This window comes from Megalopta genalis, chromosome 2 (genome assembly GCF_051020955.1).
Source record: "Megalopta genalis isolate 19385.01 chromosome 2, iyMegGena1_principal, whole genome shotgun sequence".
In the NCBI taxonomy this organism is placed as follows: Eukaryota; Metazoa; Arthropoda; class Insecta; order Hymenoptera; family Halictidae; genus Megalopta; species Megalopta genalis.
In genome coordinates, this window is record NC_135014.1 from 5,580,382 (window position 1) to 5,598,111 (window position 17,730).

Here is a 17,730-nt window from a genome sequence, read left to right on the forward strand (position 1 = left end):
ATAGGCAGCGCCGGCGTGGACGTGTTAAGCAAGAGACGAACTGAGCGTAGAAATCGTTCCTCAAACAATGGAAAATGCAAGCTGTAATATGTACATAACTTGATATTGTAAAACCCATTCGAAATCGCAACTAAATATCCGTATTTGAAAAATTTTAATTTAAAAGGGTTTATGTGCTCACGGTAATACTATTGTAAGAAACGCAAGGCCAGTAATCCTACCTCCGCCGGTAGTATATTTTTCCTTTCATTTTCCACGCATTTTTTTTGTAGCGCAACGATAAAAAATGTTGCTGTAATAATAATGCTCATATTTTTAGCGGAGGAAAGCCGGACTGAAAAATGTTTTCAGTACGCGTGGAAAATTTTTCGCATCGTACATACGTTTTTAAACGCAACGAATGGAAGTAATTGTGAATGGAAACATCATTAATACGTATTTAATGAAAGTAATTGTTAATAAAAACGGCGTTAATATGTATTTAATGAAAGTAATTGTTAATAAGAACATCATTAATATGTACTTAATATTGGTTCATTATCGACAAATGTGATAAATATTAATAGGATATTGATTATTAATAATTCTGGGGTCGACAGGAGTGTTATTATTACAAAATAAAAATTGTTTGACATTATAAAGGTGTGTTTAAAAGAAACAACCAAATATACCTAATTTTCGCGGTTGATTTTCCGGTATACCTCGTGTAAATAAAAACCATGTAAACGATAATACAACAAATAGTCGAAGTATTCGTACACCTTCTAAAACGGAATAACTTTTTTATAATTGGGCGAAGCGATCTAAATTTTCTTGAAACGTTACAAGAATTAGGTTACTGGACAAACTTTTTTATCGAAGCCTGTAACGAAAATTTAAAAATTGCAGTTTCTAGATCTCGGTAACTTTTACAGTCGCTGAAACTTTCATTGAAGGTGTACGAATAATTTGCACACCGAGTGTACGTAACAAGAACAGCACATGACGATTATTGAATAAAACTTTACTTCAATTCAATAGAATATTTTTCATTGTTCTGTTGCTAGTGAAACAGAACAATTTAAAACGATTCAAATATATCCATGCGTGTAACGATAAACGATATAAATATCGTTCTTTTTATAAATAACGGAAATATCCTTTTTAGCAGAACTAAAACGTAAATAGAAATTAAGACAAAAAAAATAAGCAACATTCGAGTCGTATTAAATTAAAATTTGTAGTGCACAAATAAACTTGCATCTCGTTTTCTAAACCACGTTCAATCGTGTAAAGAGAGAATAATTACGTATAATACCTCGAAAAGTGATAGTACTGGGAGATTCGCCTGTTCTTGCTATCGCTATGATTCTTGAAATATTAGGGGAACCGGAAAGTTATGTCGTTTGTTTACGTTAAATTCAAACAGATGAATATGCGCAGAAACGACATTACTTTCCGGCCCCCCCTAATACAATTGTTTGGACATTTATAAATGCTCGCTGAGATTTTTCAAGAAAAAGGAAGCATTTGTACAGATATTGCAAAGATTTTGCAACGCATACTGCAACCAGTAGCTACCACCATTCCAGAACCGATGACTGACCTTGCAAAGGTTAATATTAGTACTCACTGATCGCGGTACACACGCCCAAGATCCTCGTCAAAGTCGTCAGATGAGTATCGGTGTTTCTAACGAAAGTGGACATGCCGACCGGACACGAAGATGCGTTAAAACCCTGCGCCTGTATCACTCTATGATGGTTAACATACCGATTCACATTGACGAGGAACCACTCGCGGTCGAGTGAAAACGTGAAATCGTGTGAATCGCGTTGGCGGGTAGACGAAGTCACGTTCGAGGGTTGCTTTCGTCAACGGAACAGCATCCGACCCCTTTCGAGGATCACGCGCAACTAAGTGTCTACGTTTTTCAGGGGTGAGTTCATATTCGCTACCCCCGCATTCTGATGCGCGCACGCGCTGCTCTTACTTTGCCGTTTAAATTTCCTCCCTTGTGCAGCGTTACCGATACCGCAATAATTCATCGTGCTTCATCGTGCTTCATCGTATATTTTGTAGTTTGCTCGAATTTGCACCGGAATTAATATTGTATGCCCTTCATTAGTGTCTAGACTCCTAGGTGGATAACCTTTTGTCTGGAACGTATTAACTCGTCGTACCTTGAAGTTTATGCTTAAGTTACCCGCATGCTGAAACGTGTTATAATAAATTGTGAAATAGTTAGCAAATAATGAAACATTCGTTAATAGTTATTATGATCACTGGAAATTATTATGTCAAAATGTATATTAATACATATTTTATCAATGTGTAAAGAGGACTAGACAATTTCTATATAAAATGTTCGTAACTAGATTGGTCACAGGTCATTTTATAACAATAAGCAAGAAACAGAAATATATTTTGCTTATTATAAAGTATAGAGTGTTACATTGCGATAATACTCTAGCAACCTAGTTACTAATAAAAAAATCATTCTAGATAGTAAAAGCTATTTTCTTTAAGAATTGTTTAAGTAAACGATTTTACAATTTCTTTCTGACATAGTGAAGTTATTCGAGATTATTAGTTAAGCAACCAGTAACAATATTTGAAGCTCCAGATTCAGTTATTACATTTTATAAGAACTTAGAACCCTTAGATGTACCTATTTTAGTGTCACACTCGACATTACCGACAATCCATGAATTTAAACTTGTTAGTAAGAATCTAGTATTCCGTATAGTACATTTGTATTACGTATATAGGGGTTGATGCAAATAGCGTATTCATTCAAATGGAAATAAAGATATCAATTGTGAAATTTAATAAGGACTACAAAGATATAGTTTCACGGATTTTTTACCAAGGTAAACACCTATTTTGTGTATTTAACTTCAAAAAGCAATTCGTAAAATGCATAATTCCGTAGTTTTATTTTCGTATAACAAAATATTCTGTTTAGTTTTATTAATTATCACAGAAATCTGTAACATTCGTGTCAACTATAAAGAGTTGACATAAAAGTTATAGGTAATGATACAATATGTTGCAGTAATGATACCGTTCAAAGCAAAAGAGGCTATGAACAATTAAGAATATTTGTAAACTATAGCGCGGTAAAAGTGGAAAGTAACGTACCATGCGATGGACAAGAACAACTTGCCATTAGAGGTCTTCAATTATTCGTAACTTGTTATGTGTTTCACAATATCTATGTATTTCGGAACCATTTCCTTTTCCTTTTACCTGTTATCGAATGCTACTGCTATAGCTCGTTTCGTATATCGCTAATAGGAATCGTCAAGGTTAGCTTACAATTAGCAGACCGTACGACTTCCTCTGACGCTACTTTTATCGATTCTTCGATTTCTGGTTCACATATTCAGTTCAGGAATCATATCGGTTTCAGCTGTCTGAAATTATACACACAAAATATCGCTACAAAAACGAAAGAAATTGACGAGAAACAAGTTAATTCAATTAGGTGATCGGTAAAATATAGCAAGTATATCTTATAATAGTTCCATACTGCTTCTATTGCTCTATTCAAACGGAGAAGACTGCTTACTCGCATCGAGATTTCGTAACATTTCAAAAACGCATCTTTAAGTTTGCTTGGATCTAAATGTAATTTAACCTTTGCTTCTATCTTTAAAAATTCATTACATCTCTTTGGAATTATAATGAAAGTTTTTCAGAATCTACTGTTTGCAACTTCATTAGTCTTCTAAAAAAGACATGTTTATCTTACTTGTGTAGTATATATACAGAGAATTTTCTATGATATTTACTGCATACTTGCATAGTTAAAATCCTATTTCTAAATTTATATTCGATATCGCGATCTTTTCTGGAACCATATTCACAACAGCTTTGCATAGATGCGCATGTGCATTGGAAATTAGGGTCGTTTTAATGGACTACATTCATCGCTGTTTAAATACTTCATGGCGGGGTACGTTTATGTGTTTGAATAAAATACAAATTTTTTTGATGGATTATGAACGCTGATTCACGAAGATTTTCCGATGAAACAAATTACATATAATTTTGCTTTTGATAAACGAAACTGGCGAACCAGTAATAGTGCAGTGATGGTAGGATGATTCAAACCGAAAGTTACGATTAAGGATGTACTGCTAATGAGATAATCAATAAAATTAACGTGAACTGTGTGCAAGGTTTCATTTAATAAGGAAGTGGAGGGGAATTATACATAAATCGTCTACAGATAAAACAAAAATACGTTTTAAGAAGCATGAAATGCATAAAAAGACAGTTAAACGAAATACGTAAGTACATATTATAATAAGATATTTCTCACATGTTCATTTGTTTTTCATATATTTTGAAACACAATATTTGAAGTTTTCATATAATGTTAACTTTTCAGTTTAATTAAAATAATTTGTGAATCTTTAAACAAAATTTAAAAATATTAAATTTCTATTCATCTGTATTGTAACAAAAAATTAAATAAAATTCATGTATTTATGCAGACCTATTTCATTAATACAAAGCACAAAAACAACAGAAAAATTTTTATGTGCAAGAGAGTATAAGGATGATGATAACGAGTCAAGCAAACATTTTCAACTTCCAAGTTTACAGAAGAAAAAAATATGGAAAGATGTTAATAGTCAGGCGTCGACATCGGATGAAATTAGCAAAGCAACGGTTTCTACATCCTCGTTAACAGATTTGGAAGATATTGTCACAGCAAAAGTTGTGCAGCAATGGGATGCTATTGAAAATACACTCTACGAAGATGGTGATCAAGTTACGCAAACAGCTCTTTTAGAAGAATGTACGCAATGGAGGAAACAAATACCACACTTCAGGATTGTTGGAAAAAATCCATATCTATCGACTAAAGCAAACTATGAAAATGGTGATAGAAATAGCGGACAAACAAAGGCTACTCTCGATTTGTTCAATGAGAAAGCATTCTCAGAACGTAGTTATTCTGTAAAGGTAAAAAGTATCTTGAATAATTTTTGTGTAAGCTAAATGTGTCAGTTATGGTTCCTTAATATTAACAAGTTATTCAAGGAATACTTTACAGTATATTATATAGTACATGCATAGTTTATCCTTTGTAGGAAAAGAAAGCTATATCTAAACATAAATCACAAAATACACAACAGGATAAGGTTCTTGATATGCTTTTTGAGTATGTGATGTCTGAATTATTTCCAAGTAAAGAAAACGAAATTGAGAGAGATTTTGAGAAAGCTCTACAAATACGGATGGCACCTATTCATAGTAACAGAAGTTCTGCAAAAAGTTACAAATCAACTTGGTACGAAGAAACTATCCCTCTGGATAATACTTTTTCAAATGGCAAGAGTAGAGTATTAGAAGATCAAATTCTACCAATAAGAACAGAAATTGGTGATAGTACTCCTGAGATTCGGAAGTATGTTCATATACTATATTACACCTGGCAGAAAGTCTGTGATTAGCATTTAAGAAACAGAAAATATTTCTGCGAATTACTGTTTCTAAGATAATTATATGATCTATTTTTATGAATTACATTCATCATCTGGATTTATAGGAAATATGATAATCATACACATAACGATAGAATCAAAAGTGGACAGGAGGACACACTTGCTATAGAAGATAAACTTTTTAGGCCTCATACTAGTAGGAATAAACGTGGGACTGTTTTTAATGAGAAGATCGTAGTCAGTCCTGTACCATATATTCTATCGACCAGAGAGAGTTTTTCTACTATAAAGACCACTCCTATCAAATTTATGGGAGAGCCTTTAAATGTTTCTACATTTCAAGGTGTGTATGTCATATTTTTTTAGAGAAATGTGTAGGTTCTGAGAAACTTTTTCTTACGTATGTCTCTAACATCGATATTACTATAAAATATGTAGGAAATAGTTCAATTCCAACAAAATATTCAAATTATCAGTCAGCTTGGCATTCCACTATGTCGCCTGCAGTATGGTCAAAGAATGTAAAGCTTGCTCCATTAGACACTTCACGACTTCCCAGTTGTAAGAATAGGTAAATTGTATTAATATATAGTTTTTTATAAATAGTTTTAATACTATTTTTCATTTTTTAATATTGCAGATCTTTAACATCGTCATCAGTTGTATTACAACGTAATAGAAAACCCCTAAGCCCTATTCCTCGTACCATTCCGGTTGACTCTGCACAAACAACTTATAATAATACTAAATGTTTCGAAATTCAAGGAAGACACATAAGTCCTGGACAATCCCCTAAATTAAGCGCGACTAGCACTGGTTTAGATTATAGCACTAGGAGTAGTAAAAACAAGAAAAAGAGAAGTCAATCAAGGACGAAATTGCAATGAATTACAATCAATATTATTAACTCGGAAAATCAATTTTATATATCATATGATTTCATTATCACCTTTGCAACTTGAATTATTTTAATTAGCTTAATTATCAAACAGGGAAAACTTTGTATACACTTACAGTATTGGATTCATATTACTATGGAGAAAAGAAATGTTTCTTTTTCGTATAATTTTACACTAATGTCTCGTATTATAAAATGTTTCTAACGTCTTTAACGAGCAATATACATATGCTGTCAAAGTTTAGATATCGATCGGTGTAAAGTAATGTTTTATATAAGACATAATTGTACTGTTATTGTTATGTAATGTTAAGGAATATTGATATGTTAGTGTTGAATCGTGTTCTCATTACAAGTGTATTTCGCACTATATATGAAAAAAATCGTTCGTACACTGTGTTACGAATGATATGTGTTATTGTTTCCAGCGCGCAAATGTGTATTTGATATATTGTTGTTATTCGATAGAAAAATGTATTGTTGAAACTATCTCTACCTCACTGTCTACATGTTAATCAATACACATGCTTATGTGTGCAGGTGAATATATTTTTGTAATGCACAGATTTGTAAATGTATTTCTTGTAAATAAACGATAAATAGCGTGTTCAAATATATTTTTATTCAGTCATTGTTTCTTACATCTTATTTTACAGATTCAAAATCATTGTAATATTTTTTAATGTAAATCGTATATTAATCGAAAAATTAATTATTCGTTTTAGAATATGAAAATGCTCAAAAAATCGATTTATATCGGTTTTGTTTTGAAACCTCACATAAATTTAACAGATATATAATATTTATAATAGATTGTCTATGTGTTTATTTTTTAAATATATACGTATGAATCAAATTTTGTTTACACGCTAATTTTTTTTAAATTATTAATATTAGATAAACTATTGTGAATTAATATTCTCCAAGTAATCGTAGTTTCAATATTACTTACTCAGACACTTCCCTTCTTTCACTACACTTCGTTCCGGTAGTTCACGTTTGTTAATAATCTTCTATAAATTACTTTTCGTACAAAATTTTAAGAAACAAACACATTTTTGCTGAACTTTCGTTTGAAGTTAAAAACATAGGAAAAGAAACGGGAAGAGTATGATGACTACGAATCTTAATTGCGACAACGGCAATAATAGCAAAAAAAATTGATCAAGCACGCAATTTGGTAATATATGTATTATAAATTATATGGAATGTTTTTGCGAATTTCTTTCCAAAATGAAAAACATATATACGAATTTACATGCCACTTAAAATTCAATCAATTCGTTTTACGATAAGTGTCAAATTTTTCAAAGTGTTTAAACGTAACTATTGAATCATGTACATATATTGATATGTGTTTATATTTACATGTATTATCCCGTAGATGTCATAATGTACAAGGTAACTATACTAATGATGCATGGTTAAACTGAATGAGAAACAATACAGCATAGCATTAACCATTAATGCTTTAGTATATAAATACAAAGTTAAAATCCGATTCTCTATTACCACAAAATACAAAATCGTATATGACTTATGCGTAATTAAAAAGAAAGATTCTCATAGATAGACAAATAACAATATACGAACGAATATTTCGAGTGTGATTGTATATTTGTTATAAATAAATGATGCGTTTTATTAGTGTGTACTATTTAATGCATTACCCCGTAATACCTAATGGCGAGTCGATTACTAAATATCATGTCGAAATACAGATCGGTAGTGGCGCAGCTTATGGCATCGGAGATTAACCCGCAGTAATTATGTATAATGTGTAACGATCATAATTGTGAAAATGAGAAAGAAAGTGTAACGATTGATTCCACTTCGTTCGATCATTCATTCTGTTCAATATCATCATTAAAAAAATTGTTCTCTCACGGTTGATCACGTACGTTCGATCGGCACTTGTACGACATTGACTTTCGTGTGTGTTAGTAAACGCTACTCGAAGAGAAAACTTACGCATTTAGAACATTAATCTCCTTATAGTAATCTTACAAGTTACAATTGGACCAAGTGTACGTTGAGATGCAACAGTTTGTTTTTTTACACATTTACCTACTGGACACCAGAAGTAATGACTACATGGCCTTCTAAGTTATTGTTAAGAAATACTTACATATTTCAGGCTCCAAACGAAGATTAAATAAACAATAATCGATTAATCGCCTTACCCTGATTAATTGTAGGTATTTATGTTTACTGTACCGACAGAAACAAGTTAATATATAGTCAAAGACAAATATATAGACAAATTATCATAATATTAATATTATAGACATAATATACATAGACAAATAGAGTCTATACAGACATATAGTCTTAAGAGAAATATGACTGTGTATTTCATTTCGTTTGAATGATATCGAATTGTAATGTACGTGTAAAGTTCAATTATTGATCTAATTTACAATTTATAAATCAATTAATGATAAGAGTAGGATCGACTGCCGTAAGTTATATAGTCTCAAGAGAAATATGACTGTGTATTTCATTTCGTTTGAATGATATCGAATTGTAATGTACATGTTAAATTCAATTATTGATCTAATTTACAATTTATAAATCAATTAATGATAAGAGCAGTATCGACTATCGTAAGTTCCATAATAATTTTCGAATAATTAATCGTATGGAATCTCTGCATTAAGATTTAACTTAATCAGGCCATGTAAATTGATCACGACTCTGTATCCATATACATACTCACAGAAATCTTCGTCCCACAAACATACATTACATTACTCTTAAAAGATACATACAGAACTTATTTTCATGATCCTCTATTCAATTCACACGTCACTCTTATTTATAACACTCTCTCCAGTTTGACACCTGATTCAACACATTCTCAACTACCTTTAAATCACAATTTTTAATTAACAAATAAATTCAAAGAACAATTCCAATTCTACATATTCGATGAATTTCGTTATTTCATGTCACATGGTGAAAATTTTGCAAGAAATATGAAACACCGGATGAAATAATTTATGCCAAGTGCCAGAAACAAAATCTGTATAATTATCGTGATTCAGCTTTCGTTTTTGGTGGCCTAAATGCTTTTAGTTTCTTTGCTTTCTTTTGTTTTGTAGCATTAGAACCGGACTGAAAGGCTTTCCAACTATCAACTCTTGATTGCCGTGATTCTTCAAAATTTTTTTGCCACTCACGCTCTAACGCAGCCTGTGCTTCTGCAGATAATTCTTCTTCCCGTTTCCGTTTACGTTGTTCCGCGTCTCTGGTGGCTAACTCTCTCCTAAGCACAAGAAAACATTATTTATTAGTATTTACTTTCATAAACAATTTTGTGATTTCTAGATCGTAATAAACCTTCTTCGCTCCATGTCAGCAAAAAGTTTCATCGTCATAACCCAAACGGCATGTCTATAACCTTCTTCTGTTTCTTCTTCAAGCATTGATACACCATCTGCTTTTCCTTCTTTTTTCAGTTTCTTTTTTTTTTCTGAAATCTATTTAATTTTTTAATGTTACACATGTCTGATGAAATAAATATAATCTATTTTTTATTTTTACCATGTGATCCGTACGAGCTTTTGCTTCTTCAATAACATCCATGCATTTCGCTCTAGTTTCTTCGTTTTCCAATGTCTTCCATGCCTTGTTAACAACTATAAAAAGCATGTTAACATTAGAGATATATATTATGATTTATATATTGAAATATATCTATTTCATAAAACATAAGATGTTATACATGTACAACGTTCCCATTACACCTACATGGAACTAGATACTTTCTCTAGTTGCATTGAAGAACGCTACTATGTTAGTACATATATAGAGTACTATGAGTTCACTGTTATTATTATATTATACGTATCTCTATATGCTTGGAATTCTTATTTCGTTCGATCACGTAGAATACAATAAAAGAACAAATAGTAAACTATGCATTAAGAAAACCTGTAATATGCAATAAAACGCAGTACATACTTTCGAATGCTTGTTGTGCACGTTCTGCATCATCTTGATTTTTGTCAGGGTGAACAAGAATTGACATCTGGAAAATACAAACGATGTGATACAAATTCTTGAACTAAATACTTACACTATATATATACATAGAAAGATAAATAACTTACACGTCGGTATTTTTTTTTAATTTCATCTATGGAGGTGGACGGGTCAATTTGTAACACTTCAAAAGGGTTTAAATTAAAGTACGAGGATCCAGGCCGAAGAAGTCTGTCAATTTGTTGCTTAGGCGTCAACACGGAGTCCCTTTTCTCGATTTCCTTCACCTGTGCAAACAACAAAATTCTCGGGAAGTTAAACGACACAATGAATTGGTTTGGAGCGCGCGTATGCTTGTATAGGTTAGGTTTATTTTTAACTCAATCTTTTACCGAAGAAACAATCTTGTTCGTAATATTCCGCACGACCTTAGGCACGATATAGCAAACAAGAATTAACTATGTACATCGTCCTAACGTTACGTTTATTGTTTCCCCTTTAATGCGTTCACGTTGACGTTTGATAACCCTTGAAATAAGGTTATGTAACTACAAATTATTATACAAAATAGATTTTCGCGTGAAGAAATATTGTAACGATACACAGTCGATCGAAATGTTTACATACTTCCGTGTAAAATTCATTGAATTCGTCCTCTTTCTTTGTCGGATTATCATTGGATATACTCGACTTGGTAGCAGCCATCTTGATTGTTACCAATTTCCGTGTCAACAGTGGTATCGCGTACTAAGGGTAAAAAATGAAAAAGAATTGGCCTTCTTTAAAAAAAACACTAGAATGGTCATTTTAAATTAATCAGAATTTTCTTCGACACGAGTATTTGTGGATTAAGGATAGATTCAATCATAAATCTAGCGTATGCTATGTACATATGTAATGCGAATGAAATGGAGTAAACAATAAAAGAATTAAAATGAATATATAGGGGCAAATATAAAAAAGCTTTTTTCCTAAGACAACTAGAAGACTTTATTCAAGAAATTGCTATATAATTCTAATTGATTTTGTTACACGCGAAGAAAAACATTTGTAATTTATTTATAGCATATAGCTAATGTGTAGAGTACATATTGTTGCAGAGGCGAAACGTCAGTTAAATTCTTTGATATTCATGTTCCCTAATTGGATAACTTCGACGTACTATGTACAAGCATTTATAGTCGGTTCTTTAAGTTGATATTTCCAACCCTCCGGGCCTCTGGGCCAATGGGTGAAAGAGGAAGGAGTAACCGCACGCGAAAAATTAGAAACGTTCCAAAGCGCGGCGATATTTGAAATCTGATACGATAGAAAATGGATATATTTATTTATACGATATTATTTCATAAAGTTTTATCGCGTTCCATATGTATATGCAACTTGATCGATTTCATACATTTAACACGAATTTTATATTTATTTTGCGTAGGCAATAAAGACTTTAAACAACATAAGTAATTCAACAAGTTGTTTAGTAACAGGTTGAAACGCTGCCAAGTCGAAGTATAGTTTCATCGGTTACTATACCTTCTTCTTTCTAATGCATATACTAATTTTTCAAGAATAGAAGAGCCATGATCTTTTAGAAACAATTTACTTTCCTGGGGATTTAAAAATTTGTCTGTTACAGATTTTAATGCACTCAACAAGCAATTACACTGAATTTTTTAAGAAACACGACCTTGAAGGAAAGATCTTAATATACTATATTATTACTATATTTTATTATACTATATAGTAATATATTATATTATTATACTATATTAAATACTATAATAATAGTATATAATAATATACTATATATTATTATATACTATTATTATAATATATAATATAGTATAATAATATAGTATATTAAGATCTTTCCTTCAAGGTCGTGTTTCTTATGTATATAATAATATATATAATAATATACTATATATTTTCCAGATCTTTTATTTTGACAGAGATGCAATCTCTCTCAATTTGTACTAGGATTTTCAGTTCGAAAATAGATTTTTAGATTAAGGATGTAGTTCCAAATTATTCTGTCAATGAAAAAAAATATCTGCTTCATCAAATTAGTATTTGAAACTGCATATTGTATCAGGATGTTTCTGAATTTTGATTTTCTTCTTGTTTAATCATCGATTCTGATTAGAGCACAAATATCGTTAACAGAGTATATTATAAATTGGTTTAATGAAATTATACGGTCGCAACGTCGGCAAAGCGAGACTCGTCGAAGTTTCCCTGCACCTCTATTGATTGCAAAAATGTTTCATTCGAAATCAGCTTTTCCAAGAAACCCTTCAATTCATCCCCAGCGATATCCGCGGTGCTCGCGGCGCGCGTCTTCGTCTTCGTCAGAGCTTCCATTATGCAGCATTCGAAATCTCTGCTCCTTTCCGTGAATTTTTGATAATTGTATTGTAATTCGTTCGCTTTCCGTTTCAAGCCGGCATTCATATTTCTCAAGGCATACAGCTCGTCTTTCAAAGCGATCTTCTCGGACTTCAGTCGGTGCAATTTCGTTTCAGATGCTTCCAGTCGAATTTGTAAAGATTCCTTTTCATCTCGCAGTTTCGTTAGTTCCGTTTTCAAGGCTCGGGTCTCCTCCAATGCATCATGCAGCTCGCGATATCTCTTCCCTTCCTCGGAGAAATTAGCGACAAAATTGCACCTCAGGTTGTACAGCTCCATTTTAAGGGCGATGTTCTCGATTTTTGTTTTATTCACCAGGTCCAACAGTCTCTCGATTTCCGTTCCAGAATTTCGATCTGTGATCTCTTCGCGGTAGCAAACGCTCGCCCGATCGAAACACGCCACGGTCCCAACAGGATTGCTGGAAGAACGACTGGAGTAGCTGTTGATCTCGTTGTAATAAAGATTCATGACAGGCCTGAGCGCAGCATTGTCCGTTTCGCTTTGCATCAAGCCGAGCTCCTGCCTCCGGAACTCATCATCCCTCGGGTGGTTCAATTTCATCTTCATCTCGTAATTCTTGCCCTTCAAGTTCGACAACTCGAATTTCAAAGCTTTATTCTCCGCTATCAGCTCACGGTTCCTGTCCTTGGCCTTCTCGATCTCGTTCGACCGTTTGCCGGGCTTGTCTTTTCTCACCTTGCTGTCGCCTTTCTCCGACTCGGCGCATTCCTTCTCCGGTTTCGAGTGCTCCGATCGCAGGCAGCCGACGTACTCGCGATACAGCGTTTCCTTGTCCTTTTTCAGCGCCGCGTTCATCAGCTCGAAAATTCTCAATTGATTTTCGACCACCCGGCGCTCGCTGCGGGCATCGCTCAATTTCATTTTCAGCTCCTCGACTGTCCTCCGCAGCGTCTCGTTGCCATTTCTCGTTTCGTCGAGCGTGTTCCGCAGCGACGCGTTCTCCGATCCCGCTTTGTCACGCTCCGCTCTCAATTTATTCAATTCGACGGACGAATATTCGTTCTCCGTTTGAGCTTTATTCAGCTGATCGTTCAGCCGGCCGTTCTCGGCGGCGTGCTCGTTAATACGCGTCGCGAGCTCATCCTTTTCTGCCAGCAGCACTTGCACGCGGCCCTCGAAATCAGTGTTCTTTAACGTTAACGCGAGTAAGCTGTTACAGTGCCGCGAGTTCTCGCACTCCAGCCGCTTTATTTTGTCCCCGGCCCCGTTCAGCTCCGCCTGCGCGTCCCCGAGCCTCGACGCCAGATCGTCCGTGCTTACTTTGAACTTTCTGATCTCCTCCCGAAGGACGTTGCACTGGTGCTTGTATTCGCCGAGTTCGCCCTCCACTTCCGAATGTTTCGCCCGAAGGTTTTCCAAAGATTTCTCGAGCAGCTCCTTCTCCGTCTTCAAGCCCGCCAATTGCATCGTCAACTGGTTCTTCTCGTTCTTCAGCTCGTTGTAGTCCGACGTTAATTTCATTTGTTCCATCGCCTTCTGCGCGGCCGCGGCTTTCTCGAGCTCTAGCTGACGAGCGAGCATCGTTTCCGTCGATTCCAGATAACGAATGCTCTCTTCCAGCTTGATCTTATCGTCCTTCAGACCGACGATCCGAAGGTTTGCGTTGTTCAGGCTTTCCAGCGACGTCTCCAACTCTTCTCGCAGCCGCTGCAGCTGAACGCCATCTTCGGCGTTCTTCGATTCCGCGAGTTTCAGATCGTTCAAGAATTTCGAGGCAGCTTGGCTCTTTCCAATATCGGCAGCTTTCGCGTGCAACGCCTTCCCCATCGCATCCTTTTCGGAAGCTATAAGCTTAATCTCATCGTTTTTCTTCTGCAAACAATCGCGCAACCGTCCGAGCTCCTTGAATAATCCCTCCTTATCAGTCCGAAGGTTTCGCAATTTCGTTCTCATTACGTTCGCTTGATTTGTCACCTGCCGCAGCTGCTCTATCTCCTTCTTGTCGTTCTCCAATTCCCGCTGCAACTTGGCCGCCCTGTCCTCCGTCTTCCTCGCCTTCGCCTTCAATATTTTGTTTTCCTCCGTTAACGCCACGACCGTCCTTTGCATATCCTTCAGCTCCACGGTCCTTTTCTCGAGCGATCCCTCCGCGTCGAATAGCTTCCGCTTGATCAGCTCCGCTCGCTCGTTCTTCTCGTCCAGCTGAACTTTTAATCGAACGATCGACTCCTCCAGATGCTCGATCCTCTTGAACAAACTCGGCCCGTCGCGGGACGCGACCATCGTTTCCAACTGCTTGATCTCCCGACACATTCTCTCGACGAGATCCTCTAATTCCTCAACGTTCTCCGCTTCGCTCGAGGGCCCCGCCGTTCCCCGCGTCAACCTACTTATCATCAGTTTAGCCCTTTCGACGATCGACCGGAGCCCCTCGACTTTCTTCAGATACTCGAGACCCCCGGTTTCCCCGAGCTTGCAGCGCTTCGCCGCGTGATCGGCCTTGAACCGATCGATCTCGACGCAGACTTGCTCCAGATTTACGTCCAAGGTGGAAAGGTGCTGCAAGTATCTCTCATACTCCGTCCCCTTGTCGGAGTACCAAGCCGGTTTCGTCAGCGCGACGTGCAAATGCTTCAGGTCCACTCGTAGCTCCACGATCCTTTTGATATACTGCAAACAGTTTGGATCGCCGGTAGCCAGCAGGGCCTCGTAGTCGTTCCTCAGCTTGTTCATCAGCTCGGTCGCTAATCGCTCGGCGTTCCTCAGGTTGCACTGATCGTTGTTAGTCATGTTCCAGGACTCGATGCCGAAGTTCGCCTTGCACACGCGCAATTCCATCTTCAGATGTGTCGCCAGGTTGTCCAGCTCGACGATTCTATTCCGATGGTCCTCCAAACTGTCGTCGCACTTCGATCGCAGCATGGCTCGCAGCCTGTCGACTTCGTCACGCAGATCCTCGTTCTTCAGTTTCGAAAGCTGCAAGTGCTCGCTCATGGTCGCGAGCTCCTCGTAGAGATCCGCGATCACCTCGGCGACCCTGTTCACGATGTCGATAAACACCGTCTCCACGGTATGATCGACCATCGTTAAGTGCTTCAGCCTGCATTCGAGGTGCTCCACATCCGAGCCGCGCTCTTGCCCGTCTTCGATCTCTTTCAGCCGACCTCGCAGACAGACGATTTCCTCGTTCATGCGTCCCGTGTCGACGTCCAATTGTTGTTTGATTTCGTCGTCAGATTTCACGTCGGCGAAATCGGCAGCAAGCTGCTCGTCCTCGTTTAGGGTGCTTTTAAGCTCAGCGATTTCCTTCTTCAGCGTCTGGTTCACCCCCTTCAGCCGTTTGATCGTCGTCCTTTGATGTTCGATTAGCGGATCAGCATGCAAGACGTCGTCCGTTTCCTTTCCGGCGACCCGCAACGCTAGCCTCAGCTGCCAAATGTTGCTCTTCAGCGTCACACGATCATCCTCGCGGCTCTTCAGCTGTTTTATTATGCTATTTAGCTTGCATAGCGTGTTCGCCGCGACCTCAGCGATCCGCGAGTTCTCTTTCGACGGGTAGTCATTGTCGTCTGCTAGCAAGCGATCGTCTGTTTGCCGGTTCTCCATCGTTCAGTTGTAGATGACAGACGCAATCGAAATTTTAAATAGTTTCAACGAAAGCTAAACATTTGCGGGTCGAGACGGTACTTGAGAATTTTTCATCGATCCAATCGTTGAGTCTGGAAGGTTAAAGAAGTTAGCGTTCTTAATTTATTTTTTAATGACATTTTTTAACGACATTTTCTGATTCAGATTATCCATGGGACGATGAATGAATGTTATTGTAAACATGGTAAACAAGATTTAAACGCGAGAGAAAAAATTCTGAGGAATATATGTACATTTGTCTAAAATATGACTGGAAGACATTTATTTCGATGAGTTTATACAAACATTGTAAAGACGAAGTTACTATGACTGTCTGAAATATATCTTACAGTTAAATTATAATTTTATTTCAGCACAATAAGGCAATGGGTCGAGTCGTTGATAAAATTATTCGCACAAAGTTGTCAGGATGTTACAATGGACTGGAGGAATTAAATCATAAATAAATTTAATTTTTGGAGTATCCTTACTTCTAACATACTGTCAAAGTATTCCACAGAATTTCGTTTCTCAGACTGCATTTTAACTTTTAATTCTCCTCCCCTTTTCAATTATGCCACTATTTCAAAATACATTACATTCTTGTAGCAGGTAATTTCGTTGCCTGAAAGGAGGTTAAAACTTTTGGTTATGGTGTTAGCAGTTTGTTTCACAAATATCTTCACGTTTCTCGAGGCAATATAGTACACGCTCGAAGTCACAATTATACAGTTGTTATTATTATAACATATTATAATATAATATAATATAATATAATATAATATAATATAATATAATATAATATAATATAATATAATATAATATAATATAATATAATATAATATAATATAATATAATATAATATAATATAATATAATATAATATAATATAATATAATATAATATAATATATAATATATAATATAATAATATAAATATAATATAATATATATAATATATATTATTATTATTATATATTATATGCAATAATACAATTATACAGTAGAATGAAATGAATACGATCGAAGTAAAAAAGTACCGAAGAATTAATTTGTTAACTGCTGTTTTCTCTTCGAAATAAAGGAGATTAAAATCTAGAAATGTTCGACTGATATTTTACTAAAAAGTAGAGACGAGTTGCCTGCTTTTCGTAAACGCAATAGTAGGAAAACAATTCAAGCAGGTTGAATTTTTGTCTACGAGACTACAACGAGTTCCTCGCGCATGATTTTGTTGAGTCATTGTTTAACTTTGGAAGTTCGCAATGCGCAATTATTCACCGTTGCCTGAATCTCTCGACCAACGAGGGAACTGAGTAAGGATTATGAAGAATGGGCAGGATGGAACACTAAAGAAGCAACTATTAGACGGATCTTAAAATTTATAACCAGTCTGTTGATTTAAATGCGAA

General features: G+C 35.6%; 4 protein-coding genes across 5 annotated transcripts in view; 1 reads left to right on the top strand and 3 right to left on the bottom strand.

Annotated features, from left to right (window-relative positions):
* The window catches only part of LOC117218285 (uncharacterized), a 43,943-nt gene extending 37,113 nt beyond the window's left edge, over positions 1 to 6,830 (bottom strand). The window contains exons 1-3 of one of the 2 annotated variants that reach the window (XM_033466569.2): positions 6,456 to 6,830; positions 3,124 to 3,398; positions 1,613 to 2,192 (exon numbers count right to left, since the gene is read on the bottom strand). In XM_033466569.2, the coding sequence (XP_033322460.1) occupies positions 1,613 to 1,688 (76 nt within the window). In that variant the 5' untranslated portion in view covers positions 1,689 to 2,192; positions 3,124 to 3,398; positions 6,456 to 6,830. The remainder of the gene's footprint in view (positions 1 to 1,612; positions 2,193 to 3,123; positions 3,399 to 6,455) is intronic. The other variant, XM_033466570.2, reaches the window with a different exon arrangement.
* On the top strand, positions 3,450 to 6,956 carry LOC117218282 (uncharacterized). Its single transcript, XM_076528777.1, is given in 7 exon segments — positions 3,450 to 4,277; positions 4,485 to 4,959; positions 5,088 to 5,404; positions 5,546 to 5,784; positions 5,880 to 6,012; positions 6,082 to 6,298; positions 6,301 to 6,956. Coding segments are annotated over 7 exon segments (1,458 nt in total). The 5' UTR covers positions 3,450 to 4,248; the 3' UTR covers positions 6,349 to 6,956.
* A 736-nt stretch (positions 6,957 to 7,692) lies between these two features.
* On the bottom strand, positions 7,693 to 11,090 carry LOC117218281 (dnaJ homolog subfamily C member 8). Its single transcript, XM_033466567.2, has 6 exons — positions 10,954 to 11,090; positions 10,455 to 10,613; positions 10,306 to 10,372; positions 9,886 to 9,980; positions 9,682 to 9,821; positions 7,693 to 9,607 (listed from the first exon to the last, which is right to left on the bottom strand). Exons 1-6 carry the CDS (start codon positions 11,029 to 11,031, stop codon positions 9,373 to 9,375), a joined length of 774 nt encoding a protein of 257 aa, XP_033322458.1. The 5' UTR covers positions 11,032 to 11,090; the 3' UTR covers positions 7,693 to 9,372.
* A 1,155-nt stretch (positions 11,091 to 12,245) lies between these two features.
* LOC117218280 (uncharacterized) lies at positions 12,246 to 16,961 on the bottom strand. The gene is made up of 2 exons (XM_033466566.2): positions 16,812 to 16,961; positions 12,246 to 16,412 (listed from the first exon to the last, which is right to left on the bottom strand). The coding sequence occupies exon 2, from the start codon at positions 16,297 to 16,299 to the stop codon at positions 12,514 to 12,516; it is 3,786 nt and encodes a 1,261-aa protein (XP_033322457.2). The 5' UTR covers positions 16,300 to 16,412; positions 16,812 to 16,961; the 3' UTR covers positions 12,246 to 12,513.
* Between the last annotated feature and the right edge of the window lie 769 nt (positions 16,962 to 17,730).

What these genes read in the sequence shown, in the direction of transcription:
- LOC117218281 (XM_033466567.2), bottom strand. Translation starts at nt 11,031, where the DNA reads ATGGCTGCTACCAAGTCGAGTATATCCAATGATAATCCGACAAAGAAA. An exon ending in TTAAAAAAAAATACCGACGT is followed by an intron (nt 10,373 to 10,454) that starts GTAAGTTATTTA and finishes TGTATTTTCCAG; the next exon opens with ATGTCAATTCTTGTTCACCC. An exon ending in TGCACAACAAGCATTCGAAA is followed by an intron (nt 9,981 to 10,305) that starts GTATGTACTGCG and finishes TGCTTTTTATAG; the next exon opens with TTGTTAACAAGGCATGGAAG.
- LOC117218280 (XM_033466566.2), bottom strand. Translation starts at nt 16,299, where the DNA reads ATGGAGAACCGGCAAACAGACGATCGCTTGCTAGCAGACGACAATGAC.